The 24,388-nt window shown below is 41.1% G+C and overlaps 1 protein-coding gene across 1 annotated transcript in view; it reads right to left on the bottom strand.

Annotated features, from left to right (window-relative positions):
• Positions 1-24,388, bottom strand: part of PIEZO2 (piezo type mechanosensitive ion channel component 2) — a 202,460-nt gene that overhangs the window by 137,833 nt on the left and 40,239 nt on the right. Inside the window, exon 2 of the mRNA XM_039339226.1 lies at positions 14,205-14,300. Coding sequence (XP_039195160.1) covers positions 14,205-14,300 — 96 coding nt within the window. The remainder of the gene's footprint in view (positions 1-14,204; positions 14,301-24,388) is intronic.

The raw sequence follows: 24,388 nt of genomic DNA on the forward strand, positions 1-24,388 counted from the left end.
AAGGAGCACAGACAAGATCAGAGTTTTCCCAGAATCTAGGATTTTATTTAGAAAGAACAGCAGACAACAATTTAGCAGTTAACAAAAACAAAAATTACTCTAAAGATAGGTAGAAACTTCCCAGACGCCCAATATAGCAAGGCTAGATAAGCATTTTATTACATACTAGGAGGAAGCCACTATAAACAATGGATTGCTGTCCATCAACATGATAGTGTATATATATTCTGCTGTAGTTTAGATCCAGTGTTTCTTTTCATACCTTCCCCATAGCTAAAACAATTTCTTACACTGTGTTTTTTAACCAAGGAGCTATGGAATTGTTGGCATAGCCAATCAGCCTATTCCACAAAACTCTGGCTGTCAACAAAGGAGAAGAGGTGGAAAATGACAGCGTGAATTCGTGGCAGGTCAAGAGTCTATGTGAGCAGCCAGGGGAGAAGAGAGAAGTTCAACAGAGAAATTGGAAAGCTGGTAGAACAAGAGGCAAACTGTGAGTATTTTTTTTTCAGTAAGTAAAATTGGGGGGTATCTTGTCTTCGCTTTAATGTCAAGATAGATTTAAAAAGTGGTAGCCTTTCTTCAGCCATAATAAAACTTTAATAGGTGAAATTCGCTGCAAACATGAGCTTCCTATATTCTTTAAGAATACAGAGATTCAGAGACACAAATCAAGGGAATTGGGAGACATACACTGATGGAATCCTAATAGGGCCATGTTCTTGACCGAACTGCCACTCTCTTTTGCAAGAAAGCAAAATAATACTTGAGTTCAAGCTCCTTCAGAAAATGCAAGTCAGATTAATCCATATTTTAATGCAAAATAATGTTCCAATTCTAAGCTCAATATACATGAAGAGATGTAAGCAAATAATAAAAAAAAATTGCACCACAATGCAATTATATTACAAATGGGGCGTTGTCTTACCTGAACGCCTTTTCTCAGCAGGATGATGTAGAGTCCAAATGGATGGGTTCTATGACGGCCTTCCTGCCTGGCAGACTGGGTAAAAACTTCGGCCACACCCCTTCCTTTGGGCGTGACCCCAGTTTTAACTTAGGCGAGAAACTTTGTTGGAATTAACATTGCAGCTCTTTATTATATCGTTATTCTCTCCCTGCCTAGACCTATCCTCTGGGTGGGCTTGGACTCTACATCATCCTGCTGAGAAAAGGCGTTCAGGTAAGACAACGCCCCTTCTCCAGCAGGATGGCTGTAGAGTCCAAATGGATGGGACATACCAAAGCCCTCATGTCCCCCTGGGAGGGAATGTCTAGGCTACCGAACTCTGAGCAGATACGACTTGTTGAAGAACTCTTCTGCCAAAAGCCGCGTCTGCTGCTGCTAGGGAATCTAAACGGTAATGTCGAATGAAAACCGAAGGTGAGGACCAGGTTGCGGCCCTGCAAATCTCTTCCACCGGAGCTTGTGTTAGCCACGCCGCAGATGTGGCTGCGCTCCGAGTTGAGTGGGCAGTCACCTGAGTGGGTGCTGGCAAATCCTGTGAGACGTATGCCTGTGCTATGCAGGCTCTGATCCACCTGCCTATGGTGGAAGGAGATACCTTCTTTCCCATAGTTGCTGGTTGAAAGGACACAAATAATGCTTCAGTCTTTCGGAAAGCCGAGGTGCGTTTCACGTAGAAACACAGCGCTCTCCGCACGTCTAGCTTGTGCCATCTGTGTTCTAGCCTATGTTTGGGTCTTGGACAGAAATCAGGAAGCGTAAGTTCCTTAGATCTGTGAAAGATGCTATTTACCTTCGGAATGAAGGTCGGGTCTGGTCTAAGAACAACCCTGTCTTTGAAGAAGGTACACAGATCCTTCCTTACTGACAGTGCTGCAAGTTCTGAGATTCTCCTTGCTGAAGTGATTGCCACAAGGAAAGATACCTTCAGTGATAGGTGATGGAGTGAGCATGTTTCAAGAGGCTCGAAGGGTGCTGATGTCAAGGCTAGAAGGACCTTAGGCAGGTTCCAGGACGGGTACCTGTGTATGACTGGGGGCTTTGTGTTAGATGCCCCTTTTAAGAAAGCACTAATCGCTGGATGTTGTGCTAGAGAAGTTAAGTTGTCGCAGGAGAGTACAGTTGAGAGGGCCGATATCTGTCTGCGGATGGTATTGACTGACAGGCCCTTATTAAGACCCTCCAATAGGTAATCTAGGATATTAGGGATAGATACTGTGGTCGGGTCTAGGTGAAGCGAAGCGCACCACCTACAAAATCCCTTCCATGTAGCGTCGTAAATCCTATTAGTGGACGCTCTTCGTGATGCCTGTATGATCGATATCACCCCTGCCGAATAAGATTGTTTAGTTAAGCTTTGCCGCTCAAATGCCAAGCGGCTAGATGTAGCCACTGGGGATCTGGGTGTACAAGCTTGCCCTGCCTGAGCTTTACCCTGTCCGGGGGAATCCTCCACGGAGGTGATATCGAAAGGTCCACGAGGTCGGCAAACCACGGGCGCCGTGGCCAGTGAGGGGCAATGCAGACCATCTCTGCGCCCTCCAGGATCATCTTGCGTATGGTCGCCGGTATTAATGGCAGCGGTGGGAAGGCGTACAGGAGTTGCGCCGGCCACCGGCACCTGAGAGCATCCGTTCCCTCCGATCCCGGGGACGGGAATCTGGAGAAGAACCTGGGGAGTTGTGTGTTCTTGTGGTTGGCAAATAGATCTAGGTGCGGTTGTCCGAACCTCCGGGAGATCTCCTCGAAGAGAGCCGGGTCCAGACGCCATTCCGACTGGTCCACCTTGGCTCTGCTCAGGGAGTCTGCCTGGGTGTTTGTCTCCCCTGAGATGTGTTCCGCTCTGATGGAACTCACATTGGTTTCTGCCCATCGGGCCAGCGCCAATGCTTCCTTCATCAGTTCCACTGATCTCATTCCTCCCTCCTTGTTTACATGTGCCTTGGCTGCTACATTGTCTGTAAGCACGAGGACGTGCCTCCTCGTTACTAGGTGAGAGAAATGACGGAGGGCCAGGTGTATGGCCCGGAGCTCTAGCCAGTTGATGCTGTGTGACAGGTCCTTCTGTCCCCACTGGCCCTGTGCTATCTGGGTTCCCAGGTGGGCCCCCCATCCGAACAGGCTCGCATCTGTCGTGAGTGTGACCCTGTTTGGTTCCCTGAATATGCTCCCCTTGAGTGTCGTGGGGGATAGCCACCATTTTAGTGATTTCATCACCTGTGCTGGTACCAGCACCCTCTTGCTGGAGGTGCTGAGGTTCCTCCTCTGGTAGGGTAGGAGGAACCACTGCAACTCCCTCGAGTGGAGCCTTGCCCATGGGATGATGCCCATGCAAGATATCATCTTCCCCAGGAGCTTCGAGAGTTGTAGCAAGGGCACTCTCCTGATCTTTTGAATTTGGTGAATTAGCTTGGATATGCTGATCAGTCGCTCCTGGGAAAGGTATACCCTGCACTGTGACGTGTCTATCACCGCGCCCAGGTGTTGCAGTCTCCTTGAGGGAGTGAGGTGGCTCTTGTTTAGATTGACCGAGAATCCGTGCCCCTGTAGGGTTCGGATCGTGGTCTCGAGATCTGCCCTTGCTTGCTCCCGAGATCTGGATTGAATCAAGATGTCGTCCAGATAAAACTGAACGCGAACCGGGATCAACCTGAGATGGGCCGCTATTACAGCTAGGATCTTGGTGAATACCCTTGGTGCTGATGATAGTCCGAAGGGTAATGCCCTGTATTGGTAATGTCGACCCGCGTAGGTAAATCTGAGGAATTTCCGGTAACTGGGATGAATGGGGATGTGTAGGTACGCCTCTGTGAGATCTATTGAGGATAATAGATCGTCTTCCCTGACGCTGGCTAGGATGGATTTCAAGGAGTGCATCTTGAACCTCCTGTACTTTATGAAATAGTTCAGGCCCTTCAGGTCCAAGATTGCTCTCCACCCTCCTGATGTCTTTGGGATGACGAAGAGGATAGAATAAAATCCTCTTCCCTCCTCCTCCTTTGGTACCCTCTCTATGGCCTGGATTGACAGGAGGTGGGCTATGGCCGAAGTTATCAGCCTCGTCTTGTGTGCTCTTCTGGAGATGGGACATCTGATGAACCGGTTTGGTGGGGGAGAACAGAAGTCTAAGGTCAGGCCATGCCTGATCGTTTCCAGGACCCAGGCGTCGGTCGTGGTCTGCTCCCAGACCTCGATGAAATTTCCTAACCGACCCCCAATGGGAGTATCCTGTTTGGCGTCACTTGGTATGCTTAAAGGATCTGCCTCCCGCTCCCCTGTATGGGCGTCTGGATTGGAACTGGCCCCTGGCTCCCGGGCTTTGGCGATCCTGGGTTCGATCCTGTCTGGGGTAGAAGGATCGTGAGCCTCTGGGCCAGTCCCAGGATTGCCCTGATCGAAAGGGCTGTCTCCATTCCCAGGGGCTTCCTGGGCGGGAGCCCTGTCTCCGGAAGTCCTGACTGCCTCTCCTGTCTAACTTCTTTGATGGATGTACCAGGATTTTTTTCTTGTCTCTGCCTTCGCTGACATGTGGGTCCAGAATGGAGCCAAATAGGGCTACTCCACTGTATTTGGACGTCGAAAGACGCCATTTGGACCTCAGGTCTGTCTTCCAGTTTTTGAGCCATAGTAGCCTGCGTGAGGCCACTGTGGCCGCAATGGATCTAGCCGCATACTTTGTTGCGTACAGTGAAGCGTCAGAGACAAATTGCGAGGCCGCGAGGAGCTTGGCCAATGTTTGGTGTACTCTGACCTGGTCTGGAGGCACCATGCCTTGCAGTTCCCTCAGCCACATGATACTGGCCCTCGCGAAGAATGATGATGAGGTGGCTGCTCTGGCCGCCCAGGCTGCAGCCATATGGGAACGCCAGAGGGAGTGTTCAAATTTCTTCTCCTCAGGTCTCAAGACCTCCGCCATGTCTCCTGGAATCGCGGAGGTAGAAAATAATGAGATTAAGGGGTTATCTACAGCAGGAACCTCTAACATGTTAGAGAAGGAGGGAGATAGGTTGAAAAGCTTCCTTTCCGCGCTGTTAGGTGCCGGTGGGCTTGCAAGTGAGGACCATTGTTCCTCCAGCGTGGTCATAAAGACCTCCGCACATGGAATGTACTTATCTTGTGGAACCTTTTTGGCAAACAGAGGATTGGCCTCCTTGCTTGTTGAGGGCTTCTCATCCTGTACTGATGTTAGGTTGACTGTGGAAACTGCCTTTATCAGGAGTGATTTTAGGAGCGCTGGGTTAAAGAGGCCAGAGCTCGTCGCCTGCTCAGGTGCAGTCTCCTCGTCCTCCGAGAGGGGCATGTCTGACATGTCAAGGTCCACTGAGTCACCCTCTCCCAGTTGAGAGGAAGTTTCAGAGGTACTGGTAGGGGGTGGCCTAGCCCGACCCTTACGGGGTGTGTGAAAGGCCACTTGCCCCTTAGAAGCCATGAACTGGGAGAATGCATCCTGCATGAATGCATGAAATTGTGCCGACCATATGTTCTCCTGCGCCTTGTCGCTGGAGTGAGGCGCTGGAGTGTGGTCGGGTGAAGAAGCTGGTGAGGAGGGATTGGAGGAATCTAACTGCTCAGTTTCCCCAGGAGGAGACCAAGTCTTGAGCACTTCCTCGGCAGTAGGCTCTGTGCTGGGCGCCACCGCTGGGACAGGGGAAACCAAATCTGTCCCATTGGCATTGGTTCTCTGTGCCCTGCTAATTTGTCTTTCTAAAGCCAAATGTCTCCTCCAAGCCTCTCGCTCAGCCGTTTTAGACTGTCCCTTCTGAGAAAGGTGCTTTGTTTTAGCTTTCTTCTTCCCCCCCACCTCTGACTCAGAAGATCTGCGTTTTTGTTGTTGCTGTGGGGGGGACAATTGAGGGACCTGTGTGACTGAATACGAGACATTGTCTGCCATTGTGCCAGACACCCCGAGTAGGTAATGCCTGGAGTGGGGGAATGAGGTACGCAGATCAGATGCAGATGCTTGGGGCTGTGCCCTCTTCTGCCTATACAGACAATGGCCGGACAGACAGGAGTCTTTGGACAGAAGATCCTGCAAGGCAGTGACTAAAGGTCACTATAGGAACAGTCAGGGAAAAAAATTCCTCCTCACCTCCTCACCTAGTCCAGACAAGAGCAATTTATATCTCTCTCTCCCCCCGTCTGTGGCTGTAGCAGCAGACCACGATCAAAACGGATCTCTTCCTTTTCCCTCTTCCTTCCTCTTGCCTTATTTTCTTGAGGAACCTCAGATCCTTACCTAAAGGGATCCCTTCTTTGCTTGCAGGGAAAAGGAGTCCGGGTGGTAGCCCCACCCCCAAGGGAAAATGCAGCGGGAATCCGCTTGTTCAAAATGGCGAATGGGAGGAAGCCACGCCTCCCAAAGATAGCCCGGGAAGCCACGCGGTTTAAACAATGGCGGATCTTTGAATTCAGTAGTAAGGGAGACTCCTTTGGTTTTAAGGGGCTGCGCCTCTCCTCTGAGGGAAGGAAAATAGCGTTAAGGCTCTGTCCTAGTCAGGGCTGCTTTTCGCGCCGCTCAGCTGATCGATGCCGAGCAGCGCCGCAGTTTGCCGCTTCCCGCGCGGCTCAGCTATTTCGCGCTGAGCGGCGCCTCAGTTCTGTCGGCCGAGCCGAGCCGGCCACTCAGCTGTTTGTCGGATTGGAGGGCGACGAACAACCCGGTGGGATCCCCGCGCCAAACAGCTGCTCGGCGGGCCGGATATCGACGAGCGATCCGGCCCCGTTCCAAGCCTCCCCTGCTAGCCGCCCTGACGCCCCACTCACAACTCCGCCGATCCTGGCTGTGCCTTTTAAGTTCTATCAGCTGCCAGAGAGCTTTTCATTCAAATGGAAGGAAGAGGCTTCTTTCCCTTTTCTTTTGGGATAAATTCCTATTGTTCTGAGAGCTGCTTCTCGCACGTCTACCAGGCTTCGAGACTGAGTTAAAACTGGGGTCACGCCCAAAGGAAGGGGTGTGGCCGAAGTTTTTACCCAGTCTGCCAGGCAGGAAGGCCGTCATAGAACCCATCCATTTGGACTCTACAGCCATCCTGCTGGAGAAAGATAAGCAATACCATATACCCCAAACCAATCAACTGCTACATATAGCTACTGGCTTTTATTTACAGTTAAGACAAACTACTTCCAAACCAACTTCCATATAATCTGTGATTTAAAAAAAAAAAGTGTGAGGAAGTGCATATATTAAGAGAAAATATGCCTCAATGTAATTCATTAATAAAGTAACATAAATTATACTAGGCAAGTTTAATATCCATATTAGAAACAGGTGAATGAAACATGTGAATGAAATGCATCTGATTTTTTTTTTACTTTTTAAAGAAAAAAAATCACAATTAATATAGAAATAAAGAGCCACATTGCAAAATTTGAAAGAGTATTTGATTCATGTAAAAAGAAACATTTAATTCATGAAATTGCATATTTTGAGTATCCATGTTGATTTGAACCATCTTTATGTCTGATATTAAGACTATATATTCAAAATAAAAAATGACCACACAGGAAGCCTCTGTCTCAGGGTCCAACAGTGACCTCTGTGATCTAATGCAACTTCCTCAAATAAGTGAAGGGAGGAAATCATGCTAGGCTGGAAGAAAAACATAATCTTGAATTCAGTGGTGAACAATCACAGCAGGGGAAACAGCTTATTTAACCTTCAAAGTACAATGACTTCTATTTTCAAAGAGTGCTCAGGTGGTTTCAGATCTGATGCCCAATCATGTTACCAATGCAATACAAGTTATATATCAACATTTAGTTTGAATTTCAAATATCTATTCAAGTGAGCCTTGTTTAGTTGACTGATAATTCTAAACAAAAGTGAGAGAGTTGTGGCATCCTCTCCCTCCCTAAGATGCTATGTGGCAGGGCTAGTTCTCCTAACTAGGAATAATTGTGGTTACTGGCTACTGTGCAAATATTAAAGGAATTTTGAAAAGGACACGGAGAATATCAACCATATTATGTACAAATGATCTCTAAAGGAGTGTTCTGTAACCTGCTGCCCTGCAGACGTGATGGATACAAACCAACCATATTATTCAGCCACATGTACCCATGAGAGAAAGTTGTTTATGTGATACACTCTCTGGAATGTATTTAGATAGCACATTGTATTTAAATATTGTACAGTTTTTATAACTATAAAAAAGGAAGACATTTTTCATCAAGACATATCTGCATGAATTTTGATTCACCAAGGCAACTGCTATCAGCATTGCATTGTCCACTAAACCATTTATTTGTGTTGCTTTTTTTGGACTCTAAAATAAGATGATCTATTATTCACTTTCTACTATCTTAAAATTCAACAAGCCATTCTTTCAAAAACTGAGGAACATCAAACTATCTGTAATGGTTGAAGTTCCTTGAAAGGTATTCCAGTATAATTGACAGCTTAAAACTAGCTACCAAGAAACATAGCATGTTCAAAACAAATTCAGTGCAGCGCAATTCTTTAATTACTTTTTTTTCCCAAAGCAAAAAATAAAGGATTGTGCCAGGTTGGTAATTCTAATTATAATACCACGTCTTAAGTACAGAGAATGAAAGAAGCATTTGAGAATTATAAAAGTGTGACAGTCAACCTTTTTCGCCATTGACCATTTATGATGTGGAATAAAATTAAGAGCAGTTCAAACAACAGAAACAAGATGTGAATAAATAATGTATATTTATTTGATTAAAAGCAACATGTCTACTTGCCTACTATCAAGTAAACACTCTAAAGATGAACTGATTTATGATACTGACAGCATGGCAACAATCAGTGGCACACTTACATTCAGTCTGCTTGCCAGTACTATACTGACTCATTTTTAAGAGCTGACTAATACATGTTTCTGAATAATTACAGTACTGTATATACAATAAATTCTTTTTGAGAGAGAAAAAAAAGTGCACACACATACTAACAGACACTTACCCTTAATATAATTTGTATATATTGGAATGGATCTGCCCTTTATATATTCAGCCAAACTAATAAAAACACATAGCTAATACTCTGGTGGATCCCCTCCCCATTTTTACAGCGGCCTAATAAACCACCTAACTTGAGTCCTTCTTTCTCTTTTTCTTCACCCTTATCTGCCCATGTTTTAATGCAATATGAATAACTGAATCACACCTGTGCTCCATTATAAGTAGTGGCACTTTGGTGTCTATGTTGGGAGGGGAGATTGCAGTTGTATGGAGAGCAGGAGAAGATAAAGTTGCAGATGAGAAAAAAAAAATGGCAGGACAAGTTGGCTAAGTACAAGCCTCTAATATCTAATCTTTCCCTTTCCTCCTGCAATGCCTAGTGGAAGAAAAGGATCTAAATATTTCAGGATTCCCAAGCTTAACAGAAGGATGTAACAGAATCTATTTTGTAATGTTCAACTGGGTTGCAGATGAATGAAGGAAAAAGGAGGATGGCACATCTAATTATAGGTTTAACTAGAAAACCTCTAAGAGCATTTACAGAGCTTCCTATTCAAAGTATCTGACTGAGTTAAGGATACTGTGATGTATCAGCATAAGATAACTAGATATTCCTGCCAACAAAAGTTTAAGCAATATATCTATGACCCAAAGAAAAAATTGAGAGAGTTGTAGACAGATTTAGGAAAAATGTGATCAAAACCAGAAATATAAAGGGAAATATGTTGGATGAAACCATGCTAGAACAATTTGTCCAAATATTGCTATATTTTATGAGGTTATGTGTCCAAGATCATCATGCAAAAATAGGGCTAAAATTATACCCTTAACACAGGAATACTTGGCCACAAGTTGAAGAAGTTATAGAAAAGGGAAAAGCTGAGAAAGAAGTCTAGAACGGCAAAATCAACACTAATGGGTGATAAGAAAGCAAAAATTACAAAAATAAAAAGACACGAGATCTTCCTCAATAAGGAAGAAATAAGAAATAAAGTGTCAAGTATCATAACTGTGGTTGTTACAGCGTGTAGCCAAGGACTGTCAACATCTTCAAAATCTCCTAATACAACAGTTCCTAAAAGCCCTAGAGAAAAAGAAATGAGAATATCTAAAAAAGGTGACAAGTTGATGGCCTAAACATGGAACCAGAAGGATGGTTGAACACTTCCAAGATATAGGAGTTCAAATGACCTTGGTTTTGACTTTACTAGATTAATTTTTTTCAAGTAAGGTCTATAAGAACCTGGTTCTGGGTGGCAAAGCAAGGAATAAACCTCATACAATATCCTACAAAATTTAGCAATTATTTTATTTGCTTCTTTGTTTGAAGTCTTACAGTGCTGTCACCGTTTGTTTGATTGATTTCACTTCCTGCTCCTAATTACATATTCTTGATAGATAATTTCTTTATATCTTGTCATCTTTTTGGTTAATAGCCAAGGCAGCTTCTTTTAGACTGGACTGGTCCCAACTTTCCCTACATGTTTTAAATACTCCTCTCAACTTCCATTTAAAACATCTTGGAAAAAGTTATGACATACTGAGCCACCTCATACCATTTGCCCTACTTAAGGAGAATCCGATCCATTAACCTTTGAAAGGTTGCTCCGAGCAATCCAAAAAGTATTTGAGTGAATTGGTACAACTCTTGTGGGATAGCAAATTCCAGTTTGTTTCTAGACTCCGTCTCAAGTAGCATTTCAAGGACTGAGAAATATTTGGCATTATTTGACTCATCGAGAAGAAGCCTTGGGTAACTATCAAATTTAGCTATCTTATTCACTTGCCATATATAAATAGAAAATTTACCTTCCTTGTTTGGTTTAGGCAGTAAGACTCTTAGGAAGTTACATGATGGCTTTATCACCCCTATTTAATATTTTATCTGTTTCTTCCTGAAAAACAATTGTGAACTTTTCAGGGGATGGAGGAGAGTTTGGGGGTTTTGTATGGGGTTGTGCTTCTATAAGCTGCCTAGAGTCACCATGAGTGAGTTGGTAGCCATATACATTTTCTAAATAATAATTTAAACCCCCCCCCATAAGCAAGCATGTTCTCATAGTGGCAGCTGAAAAAAACCAGAAAAGATTCAGTATGATCTATCCTAGTAATGAATGGAATGCAGAGAAGTCAGAAGTCCCTCCAAAAATTCTGCAAGTGCTGAAGGCTCTAAAAGTTTAATCAATTCTATGCTCATATGTATGTGAACCGGAGACTAAGATAAAATACCTATGTGATCATATCCAAATCAAAAAGAGAGTGATATAAGATACATATGATTTATACATAAGATACATATATGATTTATAAATTTATTACAGCAGGACAAAATAAAACCTAATCTTTAAAAAATTATAACAGTGCTTCTGCAAAGAGAAAAGCACAGGCATGCAGATATGGCCTTCTATTGCTCTGCCTCTGCCCTGGGCATAAATCAAAGAAATAAATAAATTAAAACTACAAAGCCATGTGAAAAATATCACCACCCATATTAAAACAATACCTTTTTTTTCACAAAATAACATGTAACTATTTTAGTTCGTTAGAGCTTTTAATTAGCTTAAATAATAAACTAAAGTGGTTATCTTATCATGATCCCACAGGGTCCACTTTTAATCATATATTTAAATAAGTCACACCAGATGCCAATTCATATCATGCTTTCCACGGACTACTGTCCTGAAGAAACAAACAATGGTTAATTTTCAAATCAGGGTTTGGAATCACATACTTTAAAATATAAAATCTGTTATTACACAGATTTTTTCCATCTTGAGCTGAAGAAGAAAATAAGTTTAGATCTGCTCCTATTTGGAGATAATGCAAAAAAAGGGGTATATAACTGAGCCCAATTTGTCAAAGAGTTGTGAGATGAGATCCTTAAATCTGTAAAATATGAGAATAGCTAGAAAATTCTGGGTGATCTGATCTAATCTTAATTTGATTTTCCTTATTTTATCTTACCCCCCCCCCCCAAAAGGCCTTGTCTCCCAAATCCTGTGACTATAACAGAAAATTTTGCAATGCTACGAAGTAAACATTGTGGAAGATACTTTGACTCATCACAAAGAATTTTCCCTAATGGTAATTTGTATTCTTTAGTAGATTAGATATGACATTATATCCAAAAAAAGGCTAAATGTTAATATAATCAGTTACAACAATTTTGGCCACAAGACATTTAGGTGCCTTGGAATCTCCAAAAACAGTTGATTATCTTAAGATAAAGACAAACTGCAACAATACAACAATATAATTTAGATTTTTGGGGGACTTTTTTGAAAAGTGAGTAGATTTTAGATTCAAGGCAAAACCTTACAAAAGCTTCTGGAAACTTGCCCTTAAAACAATTACCTCAACAATTCAAGCTTATTTAGCAGATATTTTTTTTTACAGAGATTGGTTATCCTCCCCCAAAGATGCATTTTAAGGATATTTGACAGGAGTGAAAAACACATAGCACTGCAGGGTCACATACAGACAATCAGTGCTTTCCATTAGTCAGGGAGTCAACACAAAGTATATCAACATGATTCACTCTGTCGCTACAGCGAATCCCTATTTATCTTAGTAACTGGGCCAAAAAGTGAGGCTGCCCAGACAGGTTTTACAGGGGAAATTAAAGTGCAGTAATTGTTGAAATTCCTGCTGGTAGGAAAATATTCACCAATCACTCTCCCAGTAAGAGGTGAAGGTCAAGGAGAAGGCAAACATTGACATATGACCTATGGCTTTAGCTATCTGTTAGAACTTGATCCCACACAACAGAATTGAAGTTTGGGGCCTTTTTCTTCCATCAGGAAACTCTCATTCACCACATGGACCATGTACAGCAGCAATGCTCTCTACACCCTTTTTTTCCAGAAAGATTTTACTCTCTCTGCAAATAATTCCTGGATTATCACTCATTCACTCCATCTGTTATTTGTATTTGTCTTCATTCTATCCTTATTCTCCCATTTGCTCTCCCAATAGTGCTTGTGTGTATTTCTCACTCATTTGTTTGATTCTCTTACTTAGACAGTCAAGCAAGAGAGACAAATAAATGATGGACAAATACAAACAGTATAGGGAGAGAAAGTGACAGTTTTTCTCACTTTGTGAAGCTCCAGTGATGCATTATATTAGCAGCTGTACAAGGAACCTAATCATCCAATCAAATGATCATGGAGGGGAAAGGGCATACCTACAGCAGCAAAAGTGGCCAAAAGCAGCTGAATAAATGCCGGTCATATCACACACTGTGGATATTATCACCATATATTGTACATCTGAAATTAAGCAGATTCAGCTATAGGGTAAGGGTGAGAGAAAGGCTGCAACTTGAAGAAATGTTCTTAAAGAATGATTAGCAAGATATGTTCAAAGTAAAGTAAGGGAGAGATGTAAATATATTATAAATGTAAGTTCCCAATAGCTAAATTCATAGAAATTTAGCCTGGGAAACTATTATGGATGAATGGAATAGTGTTTTACATGAAGGAATAGTTTTCCTTTCATCTGACTGAAATTAAGCCAGGTCTGTTGTTTATAAATAAACTAACTATTGAAGACTAACTGCCATTACTATTGCTAGTATTATTACAACTAAGAGGCAAGGAAGGCAAGAAAATATGCACACTAACATTCAACACACATAAGAAATCCAGATAGAATGGAAAATAGCTAAAGCATCTTTTGCCAGTAGAATAAATGGAACTGGAAGGGAGGGAAAGAAAGAGAAAGATTCAGATTCTGCATTAGAAATACCTAACAGAAGAGTCAAATGAAGCACATTATCTGGAGGCTTGTTATACCATTAAGCCAATAAATCATACGAATAGCGTTGTCCAACAATAAAACAGAAGTATATAGTAAGGGAAAAGAATTTAGGAATGCCCAAAATAATAGAAGGAAAAACCTGGGCTATTCCATACCTTGTTCTTCCAAAACTTCATGTAATAAATACTAGATAACCTGTGATCTGTTGAGTCATTATTTCAACTGTATCATCATTTCAGAGATATTTACTTACCTAAAGAGAGCCTTCAATATTTCAATAAACTATGAAGCTCTTACCAGTTTCGAGGAGTTGATTGTCAAGAAATAGTTATGAACGCGGGTATTATTTATTTATTTAATAACATTTCTATGTTGTCCATCTTCCCCATCAGGCAACCCTGTATATATTATAAATATATATATATAGTTTTCTTTCTTACTGTGGTATCTTTCTGAGATTTATTTTAAAAAGGTCCTAGGAACAATTTCATTGTAGCAGTGATTGCATCTATCTTACTTCAAATACATCTGCCCGGAACATGATGCTTACCTTGCATTGTTATTTTCGTAGGTTCAGAAAACAGTGGAATAAGTAAGAGGTAGATGAGGTAGACAAATGAGAGTCCATTGTAGCGGAATGCACATGCTGTAGAAAGAAGGGAGAAAGACAGATGAATATAGGTAACATTATGGTAATATGATAGCACACTGTCTACATCAAGTCGCTACCAAATCTTCATATATAAATGTACTGCATTTACTCACTCTCTCCCTCCCTCCCTCCCTCCCCCCCCTCTCTCTCTCTTTCTCTCTCTCTCTCTCTCTGCATAGTAACTAACTTTTGGGAGCCAGTAAACATATTTGGAATTCTAAAAACATGTCAGAACCCTTAGTAGAGCATTTGATTCATATAATCACAGGAAATATGGCCTCTGAGAGAATACCCACTAACAAGAAGACAAATTATCAAGGTTGTACCCTGCCATCCCTCTACCTCAGTGGTTCTCAACCTGTGGGTCGGGACTCCATTTGGGGTCGAACAACCATTTCACGGGGGTCGCCAAACAATGCAGTCCGCCAGTTTTCCCCCTTTTCCTTAGCTGTGCTACTCCCTTTTATTCTATTGGCTTTCAAAAGCCAATAGGAATTGTCCAGGCTGTCTCTGCCCTGCTGAGCCTGCCAAAAGTCCCATTCTGCAAACGGTGCTGCACCAGTTGAGTAGTCCTTGACTTACGACCGGTTGGGGGTCGCGGCATTAAAAAGGTTGAGAACCACTGCTCTACCTCCTGAAGATTCAACCTATCAGCCTAGTCAAACTTTGCACTGGGCTGTAGCCAACCATCTTTTTATTACTTAAACATATCTAATAATTTTTGTGACATGGCAGAAAAATTAAAGATTATACTAGGAGCCTGCTAGGTTTAAATTTAAAATACTCCTTAAAACAGCAGTCCCCAACCTTTTCAACTCTGGCAGCCCGACGCAGGGGAAGGGAGGGAGGGAAAGAGGGGATGGTTCTCTGTAAGTGGCGCCATGTACAAGTGCCCACCATTCAGGCAAGTGGAGCTTTATGAGGATGCGTTCACGTGAGGAAAGCTTTGCACACAAGCACAAGCGCCCGCTGCTTGCATGAGTAGAAATGCACATGTGAGTGCAAGCGCCTGCCACTTGCGCAGCCCAGTTCCAAATGGGCCAAGGCACAGTAGAGGGCTGTGGCCCAGGAGTTGGAGACCCCTGCTTTAAAGAATAAAAGTAAAGTGGGTTTATGATTCAGCAAAAGATGATTTAGCTCAATTTTAGGACTTCTTGTTTGATACTAGAAGTATTCTATTATAGTTCTAGATTTTTCTCATCAAAAAACCAGAAGAAAAAAATGAAATTAATTCATTAGTTCATTAATTCAATTTCTATAGCCATCCATCTCAGACAATGACTCTGGGTGGCTTATAATTCAAGAAACATATTACAATTAATACACCAAAATAATTTTAAAACAATAAAAAACAATACAAACATCCAAAATATATATACAAAAAAGCTGAGATATTTGACCAGTTAACAATACAGCCAGGAAATGGGGCTCTTGACACATTAAGCATTCCAAGCTCAGGAACACAGTCAGGATTTAAGGCCTTACAAAAGGCTAATTTGGTTGGGGCCATTCTAATCTCTGAGGGGAGGATATTCCATAGAGCAGGGCCCATCTTCTAGTCCCTGACAGCTGACACGCTTTGGCTAATGGGATCTGCAGCATGCCCATTCTGCTAGATTGAGTTGGACAGGTAGAAACTCTTAGGAAAAGGTGATCCCTTAGGTAACCGAGTCCATAGCCATGTAGGGCTTTAAAGGTGACAACCAGCACCTTGAATTGCAACCAGAAACCACTGCAGCTCATATAGAAGTGGTGTTATGTGTGACATATATCTGGCACCATTTACTACCTGCACAGCCACATTCTGCACTAGTTGAAATTTCTGAATGCTCTTCAGGGGCAACCCCAATTACATTACCTATCCAAGAAATTTAGTGAGGTATTATGCTCAAGCCACTGTTTGTGGAACAAATAGTTAAATGCCATTATGAACAAATCTGTTCATTAATACACACATTTTCAAACATTATTTATATGTATAAGTTCTTGTCCTTGAATATTTTATTTTCACTGACTACAGTATAATGCTTGTTGAAGTAAAGCATGCCTATCCAGTGGCTCTGCAATTTTCTAAAACAGGGGTCTCCAACCTTGACAATTTTACGACTTGTGGACTTCAACTCCCAGAATTCCTTAGTCAGTTGAAGTCCACAAGTCGTAAAGTTGCCAAGGTTGGAGATCCCTGTTCTAAAACAAGGTTTCATTAAATATCTGAGGATCACAGCCTAGAGATGAGAAATCAACATTCAAACTCCTTATTTATAAAACATGTTTCTGATATTCAAGCTATTTTATTTTTTTTGCAAGCATTGGTCAAAAGTTTTGCAAAGATTCTTTATACACCTTTCTATTTAATAGAAACCTTTATTGTTTAAGAATCAGATAAAAGTTAATGACTTTTATAGAAATGTATAAAAAGACACCATTTTGAAAAGTGAAGGAAAAAAGCTAATTTAATCCAACCATATTAACAGATAATGAGACCCACCATATTCAGCTTTTTCACATGAGATAAACTACATGCAGGGGTGTCAGCACAGGACTAGAGATTTTTATTTACTTCCCCCCCCCCCAAAAAAAGAATGCCATCCAATCAAATTCAAAAATATGTTAGTAGCTACAACTTTTCTTTGAAATTATTTATGACCAGAACGTACTGTAGAGGTATCAAGCGAAAGCTTTAATCATGTAAAAACCCATATTACAAGTTCATTTATCTCTTTCTTCTAATGAATCTTTTTTTTAAAAAAAAAAAGAATAGAAGCAATTTTAATTGCTTTGTAAACCACTAGCTCTAAGGCCACAATGAACAATTTGTGTCCCTGCCAAACATCAAAATTGTGGACCTAAAGGAAGAATCAAGAATTTCAGTGTGGTCTTTTTAAATATTATCTAATTATATAGGAGCTATTTTATATGGGCTCCTCTCGTGCAGCTGGGATTCCATTCCAATTACACATGGATGGGTGCTATCACATATATTCCTGAAGCAGATTGACTCCTTATCAAGGGGGTAGTCAATACCATTAAAAGAGTGCACATAATTTGGTCACACTAACATTTGGAACATTTCAATTAGGAGCACATAATTGGAACCCCTCCCCATCCAAATCCTTAACAAAAATCCCAGGGTGTCTTCAAAGGTTACATTAAACCTTTGTAATTTTTAATATGAGGGAAGGGAAACAATATAACAAACAGTATATCTCATGAGATCATATTTATAGAAATAATACAGTATGATTTACATTAACTGCAATTTAGTTCTTGTTTTAGTCATGACCATATGCTTATCCTGGTGCCCTCCAGTTTTGGGGATGGAGTTGCTGGCGTAAGTTCAAAGCCCTAAGGCAGTCATCAACCTAAAAAATTGTACCCCTCCAATTTGAATGAATGTTTGAGCCAGGCAGAAGTCATTTACAAAAAGCTACTCCATCTGATAACAATATTTTGAAAGACATCTTTGTAACAAAGACAGATGGCAACTTAGCTGTCTTATCTGTTTTAGCCTAAGCAGCCATGAGAGCCCATTTATTCCTGATCAAATGTCTATTCTCCTTTCCCATGGGAATTTTCCTTAAATTGGCCAATTGAAACACAGAGACAGACTCTATGTTCTTCTAGGAAATCTTGTAAGAAGCAAGAACTTTAGCTATATATATATAACATTCTCTCTAGATAAGCTAAACTATTCTTGTTCATGAAAATATTTTATCCAACAAGTCTAACAGCTGTTGCAGACTTTTTATTAAGGCAGTCCTCAACTAAGAACTATTTATTTCAGTGACCATTTGAGATTACAATGGCGCTGAATGAAAGGACTTACGACCCCTGCCTGAAATTCTGACCATTGCAATGCCCTCACAGTCATGTGATCAAAATTTGGGAACTTGGCAGTGCGCCCACCTTTATGACTACAATTCCTCCCACCATAGGCTGGGAAGCCTCAGCCAGCTAGGCCCACTGGTGTTAAAATCTGATGAGGGCTGAGAGGCCTCTGCCAGCTAGGCCCAGCAGTGTTCAGGCCTTCCCCCCCCCCCCACCATGCTCAGAAGGCTCAGCTGGCTAGGTGCAGAATGTACAGACTTCCTCCTCTCCCCAATCCAGGCAGTTCAAGCAGAAGTCCAGGCAGTTCAAAAGAATATGTAGGTTTATTGCAAATTGAAGCTTCCTACTAGAATCTGAACTACTAATGGTCAAAGAAAACTGGTGATAGATAAGAGTCAACAGAATTCAAGGTGGGCTGGACTTAAGATCTATTGTGGGTACAAACGGACTTGAGACTGATGATGCATTTGACCCCTCCCATGGGCTCAGCCTGGTCATCTCCTACAGGTACTGTAGGATAGTGTTATGGCCAAAACCTATCTCAGCTAAAGCAACCAAATCACTTTAAAGATTCAGCATAATTTTGTTTGCAGGCATACAAGCAATAATACTGGTTTATACTGGTCCCCAAGCAAAACAGCAACAAGTAACAGCAGAGCTTATATACCTTTGGCCACTACACTGCAAAGACAAAGCAAAGAAAAAGGCCTACATGATGAAAATTACAGCATGGAATATTTCAAATACTGTAAATTCATCTCTGCGGCCCTACTATATTTTATTCTGTTCTATGAGGTTAGCATGCTAGCCATATTATCTTTGAGATATGGTCAGCGAATAGAAACAATTTGGTTTACTAGGCCATAGGTTCTTGACTGAATATTCTCCCTGTCACCATTCAAGGGCAATTCAGTTTCCTATGAATGTTTCCTTACAAATGCACTTTAAGCAGTTCATATGTGGGGGTAGGCAGTGGGGGGGGAGAGGGGGGAGGAAGAATATGAGCAATTTGGTAGTAAATGCAGATTGCATGTATATGGGTGGGGGAGTACTTTTTACCATTACAACAATTTGCACATTCTATTGTCTCCTTTTTTGTATTAAGTCATAGAGTAGCTACTTCCAATGTGTTTGCCACTACCGTGTTTCTCCAAAAATAAGACATGATCTTTCTTTTTTTGCCTCCAAAAGAGACACCAGGTCTTATTTTGGGGGGGGGGTGTCTTTTCCACTCACTTTGTGGCAGCCCCATCCAGCCAGCCCACTTCTTCTGCAGCTGAAGGAAATGCCTCTGCAGCTGAGAATGGAGCTCCGGCCTGCATTCGCCATCAGAAGCCTTTCTGGAAGGACTCTGCAGGCGAGAACTGAGCTATGGATTCAATCCGTAGCTTGGTTCTCGACAGCAGAGGCCTTCTGGAAAGGCCTCTGATGGTAAAATGCAGGCTGGGGGATGCCACAGAAGAAGTGGGCTGGCAAGGAGAGGCAGGTATTGATTCATGGGAGGCCTGGCTGCAACGGTAAGTAGGTGCGGGGCGCATCGGGCAGCTTCACTTCCCACCCCTGCCTGAGCTTGATTTTTAGGTATGTGGCTCACCCCAAAACTAGGGCTTATTTTTGTGGTAGGGCTTATATTAGGCCCACCCTCCCAAAAAATCAAGCTAGGGTTTATTTTCTGGGTAGGTCTTACTTTCAGGGAACACATTGTGTTGTTCTCTAGATATGCTGGCACAGCTTGATTAGAAGCTTAACAGCTTCTTCTACTACTGCTGCCATATTTCTATGGGTATGCCATCAGTTCCTGTAGGCTACTAACTTAGTAATGACTGGAGTTCTGATCTAACTTCATCTTCTAGTGTTAGAGATTCTTGTAAATAAGGGATATTTGCTAAAAATTTAAGATATTTGATAAAAATTAAAAATGACTTTTTAAAACAATGCATTTTTTTCTTTTTCCAACCCTGTAGTCCCTTAATTTGGGGTAGTTGGGATGACTCGATGGAGTTGAGCATTTACTGGCCGGATGCCTTTCCTGATGCCTACATGGAGTTCACAGCAGATTTTTTTTTTGTTTGTGCCCTAAGAGAGAAACATCTGCTACTACCTACCAGTAGGATTTAACTCTCAACCTCCCAGGTGGGAGGGGAGTGTCTTCACCATTAGGCCACCATGCAGTTACAATGCAATTACATAGCAAGGCATTAAAATAATATATAGGAGTAGGTAGAAAAAGGGAATGTTGTTGTTGTTGTTGTTAATTGCAAAGTCGTGTCCGACCCATCGCGACCCCATGGACAACGTTCCTCCAGGTCTTCCTGTCCTCTACCATCTTCTGGAGTCCATTTAAATTCACACCTACTGCTTCGTGACTCCATCCAGCCATCTCATTCTCTGTCATCCCCTTCTTCTATTGCCCTCAATCTTTCCCAGCATTAGGCCCTTCTCCAGTGAGTCCTTCCTTCTCATTAGGTGGCCAAAGTATTTGAGTTTCAACTTCAGGATCTGGCCTTCTAAAGAGCAGTCGTGGTTGATCTCTTCTAGGACTGACCGGTTTGAACGCCTTGCAGTCCAAGGGACTCGCAGGAGTCTTCTCCAGCACCATAGTTCAAAGGCCTCAATTCTTTTGCGCTCAGCCTTTCTTATGGTCCAACTTTCGCAGCCATACATTGCAACTAGGAAAACCATGGCCTGGACTATACGTACTTTTGTTGGCAGGGTGATGTCTCTGCTTTTTAGAATGCTGTCTAGATTTGCCATAGCTTTCCTCCCCAGGAGCAAGCGTCTTTTAATTTCTTGGCTGCAGTCCCATCTGAGGTGATCTTGGAGCCCAGAAAAATAAAATCTGTCACTACCTCCATTTCTTCCCATCTATTTGCCAGGAATTGAGAGGGCCGGATGCCATGATTTTGGTTTTCTTAATGTTGAGTTTCAAGCCAACCTTTGCACTCTCCTTCTTCACCCGCATCAAGAGGCTCTTTAGTTCCTCTTCACTTTCTGCCATTAGAGTGGTATCATCTGCATGTCTTAGGTTGTTGATATTTCTCCCGGCAATCTTAATTCCAACTTTTGATTCATCTAGCCTTGCCTTTCTCATGATGTGCTCTGCATATAAGTTAAATAGGCAGGGTGACAGTATACAGCCTTGCCGGACTCCTTTTCCAATTTTGAACCAATCAGTGGTTCCGTGTCCAGTTCTCACTGTTGCTTCTTGACCCGCATATAAGTTTCTCAAGAGACAAATGAGATGGTCTGGTACTCCATCTCTTTAAGAACTTGCCACAATTTGTTGTGATCCACACAATCAAAGGCTTTAGCATAGTCAATGAAGCAGAAGTAGATGTTTTTCTGGAACTCCCTAGCTTTCTCCATGATCCAGTGTATGTTGGCAATTTGATCTCTAGTTCCTCTGCCTCTTTGAAATCCTGCCTGTACTTCTGGTAGTTCTCGATCCACATACTGCTGGAGTCTAGCTTGTAGGATTTTAAGCATAACTTTACTAGCATGTTAAATGAGTGCAATGGTGCGATAGTTTGAACATTCTTTGGCATTGCCTTTCTTTGGAATTGGAATGTAAACTGACCTTTTCCAATCCTGTGGCCACTGTTGAGTTTTCCAAATTTGCTGGCAAATTGAGTGTAGCACTTTTATTGCATCGTCTTTTAAGATTTTGAATAGCTCAGCTGGAATACTGTCACCTCCACTAGCTTTGTTGTTGCTCAGATTTTCTAAGGCCCATTTCACTTCACATTCTAGGATGTCTGGTTCGAGGTCAGTTACCATCTCATTGTGGTTATCTGGGATGTTAAGCTCATTCTTGTATAGTTCTTCTGCGTCGTTTTGCCATCTCTTCTTAATAGGAATAGGATGAGACAAAGTCATGAACCTAGAATTGTGTATAAAAATCAATTTTTTAAAAATACAAATTTTAATTTGCATAAAACCTTGGTTTGTACAGTATATATATAATTTCTTATAGTGAACAGATCCTGAGAAAGAGCAAAACAATGCACATCTTTGAAGTTTCTGATATGGAGATATGAATTCATCTATTAATGAAAAATAGAAGAATCTTTCCCTTTCCCATGATTAAGTATTGTATCCAATAGCAAAATAAATACCATCCCTGGTGGTAATACTCCAGCAATACAAGCAAATATTATTTTGAGGTTACTCATATTCAGGGCTTTTTTTCTCATAGAACGCCCAGAACAGAGTTCCGGCACCTTTTTTGGATGGAACCTTGTAGGGTAGACAAGGCAGGTTGTATGACGTGTGTGAGTTCCGGCAGCTTTTTTTTTTTTTTTTTTTTAGGAAAAAAGCACTGCTCATATTTATATTATGAAAAGACTCCAATTACTTGGGATGTTTAATCAAGACTTGTTCATTCTCAGTTCAGCACTCTGGTGCAAAATCTCAGAAACTCTAGGTGGCAGTGTTTAACTATATCAGGATATACGGGCTTGTCCCAGAAAAATGAAACTGGCTAATTGCTTGCTATTTTAGAAAATATTTCCATCTCTAAATATTATTATGAACTATTTCTTCATGCAGTGCACAAATTATTGACTTTTCCAACAGAGCTGTGATTCCCTCCAGCTTAGACAGCTTTAAAAAATAAGATGGATCTATCATGATGACTATCTAGGTTCACAGGCTGGATGCCAGTTTGCTAGAGAGCAGCAGCAACAGAAGTTTTATTCTTTGGCTGCCTTGCTTATGGATTCCAATAGATATGTGGTTGGTTCTGGTGTGAAACAGAATCCCAAGTTATATAGGGCTTCAATATGATCCAACAGTAATTTTTTTATAAACAAAAATAAGAAAGAATTTTCAGCATAGAACAATATACAGGTAATTTTACATTTACTATTAAAACTGTTCAGTAAAGTTAGATGAATGAAAAATGCCAGTGAGGTATTCCATTGAGCAAGAACACATTTTCACAGATTTGATCATGGTATAAATTCTCATCATTTTACTGGGCAAGCATTGAATTCATAAAACTGGATAGCCAGGTTGTATATAGTACATTAAAACAGGCTTCTGGGGCATCAGCAGCAGTATAAATCAGATTCCTCATTGCCAAGATAAATGCACAGATATATAGATTTATAAATCTACAGATATCAGCCAATTTTGAAGTTTTGACATTTTCAATTTTCTGAACTTGCTTAGTACACTTCACTATGAAGAATTCCATTGGTTTATCCAAATTTACAATTCCAAAACTGGCTTTTGAGCAGAATTTTTCAACACAGTTCATTCTAATGATACATTTAAAGTGTCAAATATTCAGTGGAAAAAATTCCTGAGAATTTAAAACATTATTTTACTAATGCACTCCATTCACCTATAAGAAATTCAGAGATGCAATAACTGTAGATTATTTTAACTGTAATTGTAATTATAAGGCAGTAATCGTAGGCAAGAGAATTTAATTTATGTTTATTATGTTAAACTTAATATAATTTATGTATAATCTCACTAATACCCAGAGATGCAATATTTATGCCATTTTTTTCCTTCTGTTCAATCATGTTTTTAGAAACTGCTTAGGCATATAGTTTTCTTGACAAGATTTTCCAGTAGTGATTTGCCATTGTGTCTCTCCTAGGACTGAGAAAAAGTAACTACCTCAAGATCACCCAGCTGGTTCTGTGCTTACAGCAGAACTAGAACTCATAGTTTCTGGGTTTCTAGCCTGATGCCTTAACCATTACACCAAAATGGCTCTCCAGTTATGTCAAGGGTTAAAGAATCTTACTGTAAGACAATAGATATGTATATAAAAGAAAGAAGAATGTGAGTAAATCATTTTTTATTTCTTGTTACTGGAATTAATGTGGCTCGGATGTTAATTTAGCATATATATATATTTAAACTATTGTTGATTGATATCAGTGATGCTAAATTGCAGTTCTTATTATACTACCAAGTACCATTGGGAAAAAAATCCCTCATATGAGACTTAAAATTAGGGCCTATAGGTCACAATACAACCTATCACAATGAGGTCCTCACATAACAACTGCATTTACATGTAACTATAAACTATAATTTGTGAAAATTTTGCTTATTATTTGTAACCTACAATTAAATAAGGTACCTTTGAGAGAGCTCTCTACTTTTTCTGTATTATTTTTCCCTGATAATTTGTTATGTTTCAAAACAAACTGTCAAATTATCACTCAACTAAAATATTTATGAGCTTGATACAATTTATATTTGCACTCACAAGCAAAATAACAGAGTGTAAT

The sequence above is a fragment of the Crotalus tigris genome, unplaced genomic scaffold, assembly GCF_016545835.1.
Source record: "Crotalus tigris isolate CLP2741 ecotype Arizona unplaced genomic scaffold, ASM1654583v1 scf7180000017731.4096049, whole genome shotgun sequence".
Classification (NCBI taxonomy): Eukaryota; Metazoa; Chordata; class Lepidosauria; order Squamata; family Viperidae; genus Crotalus; species Crotalus tigris.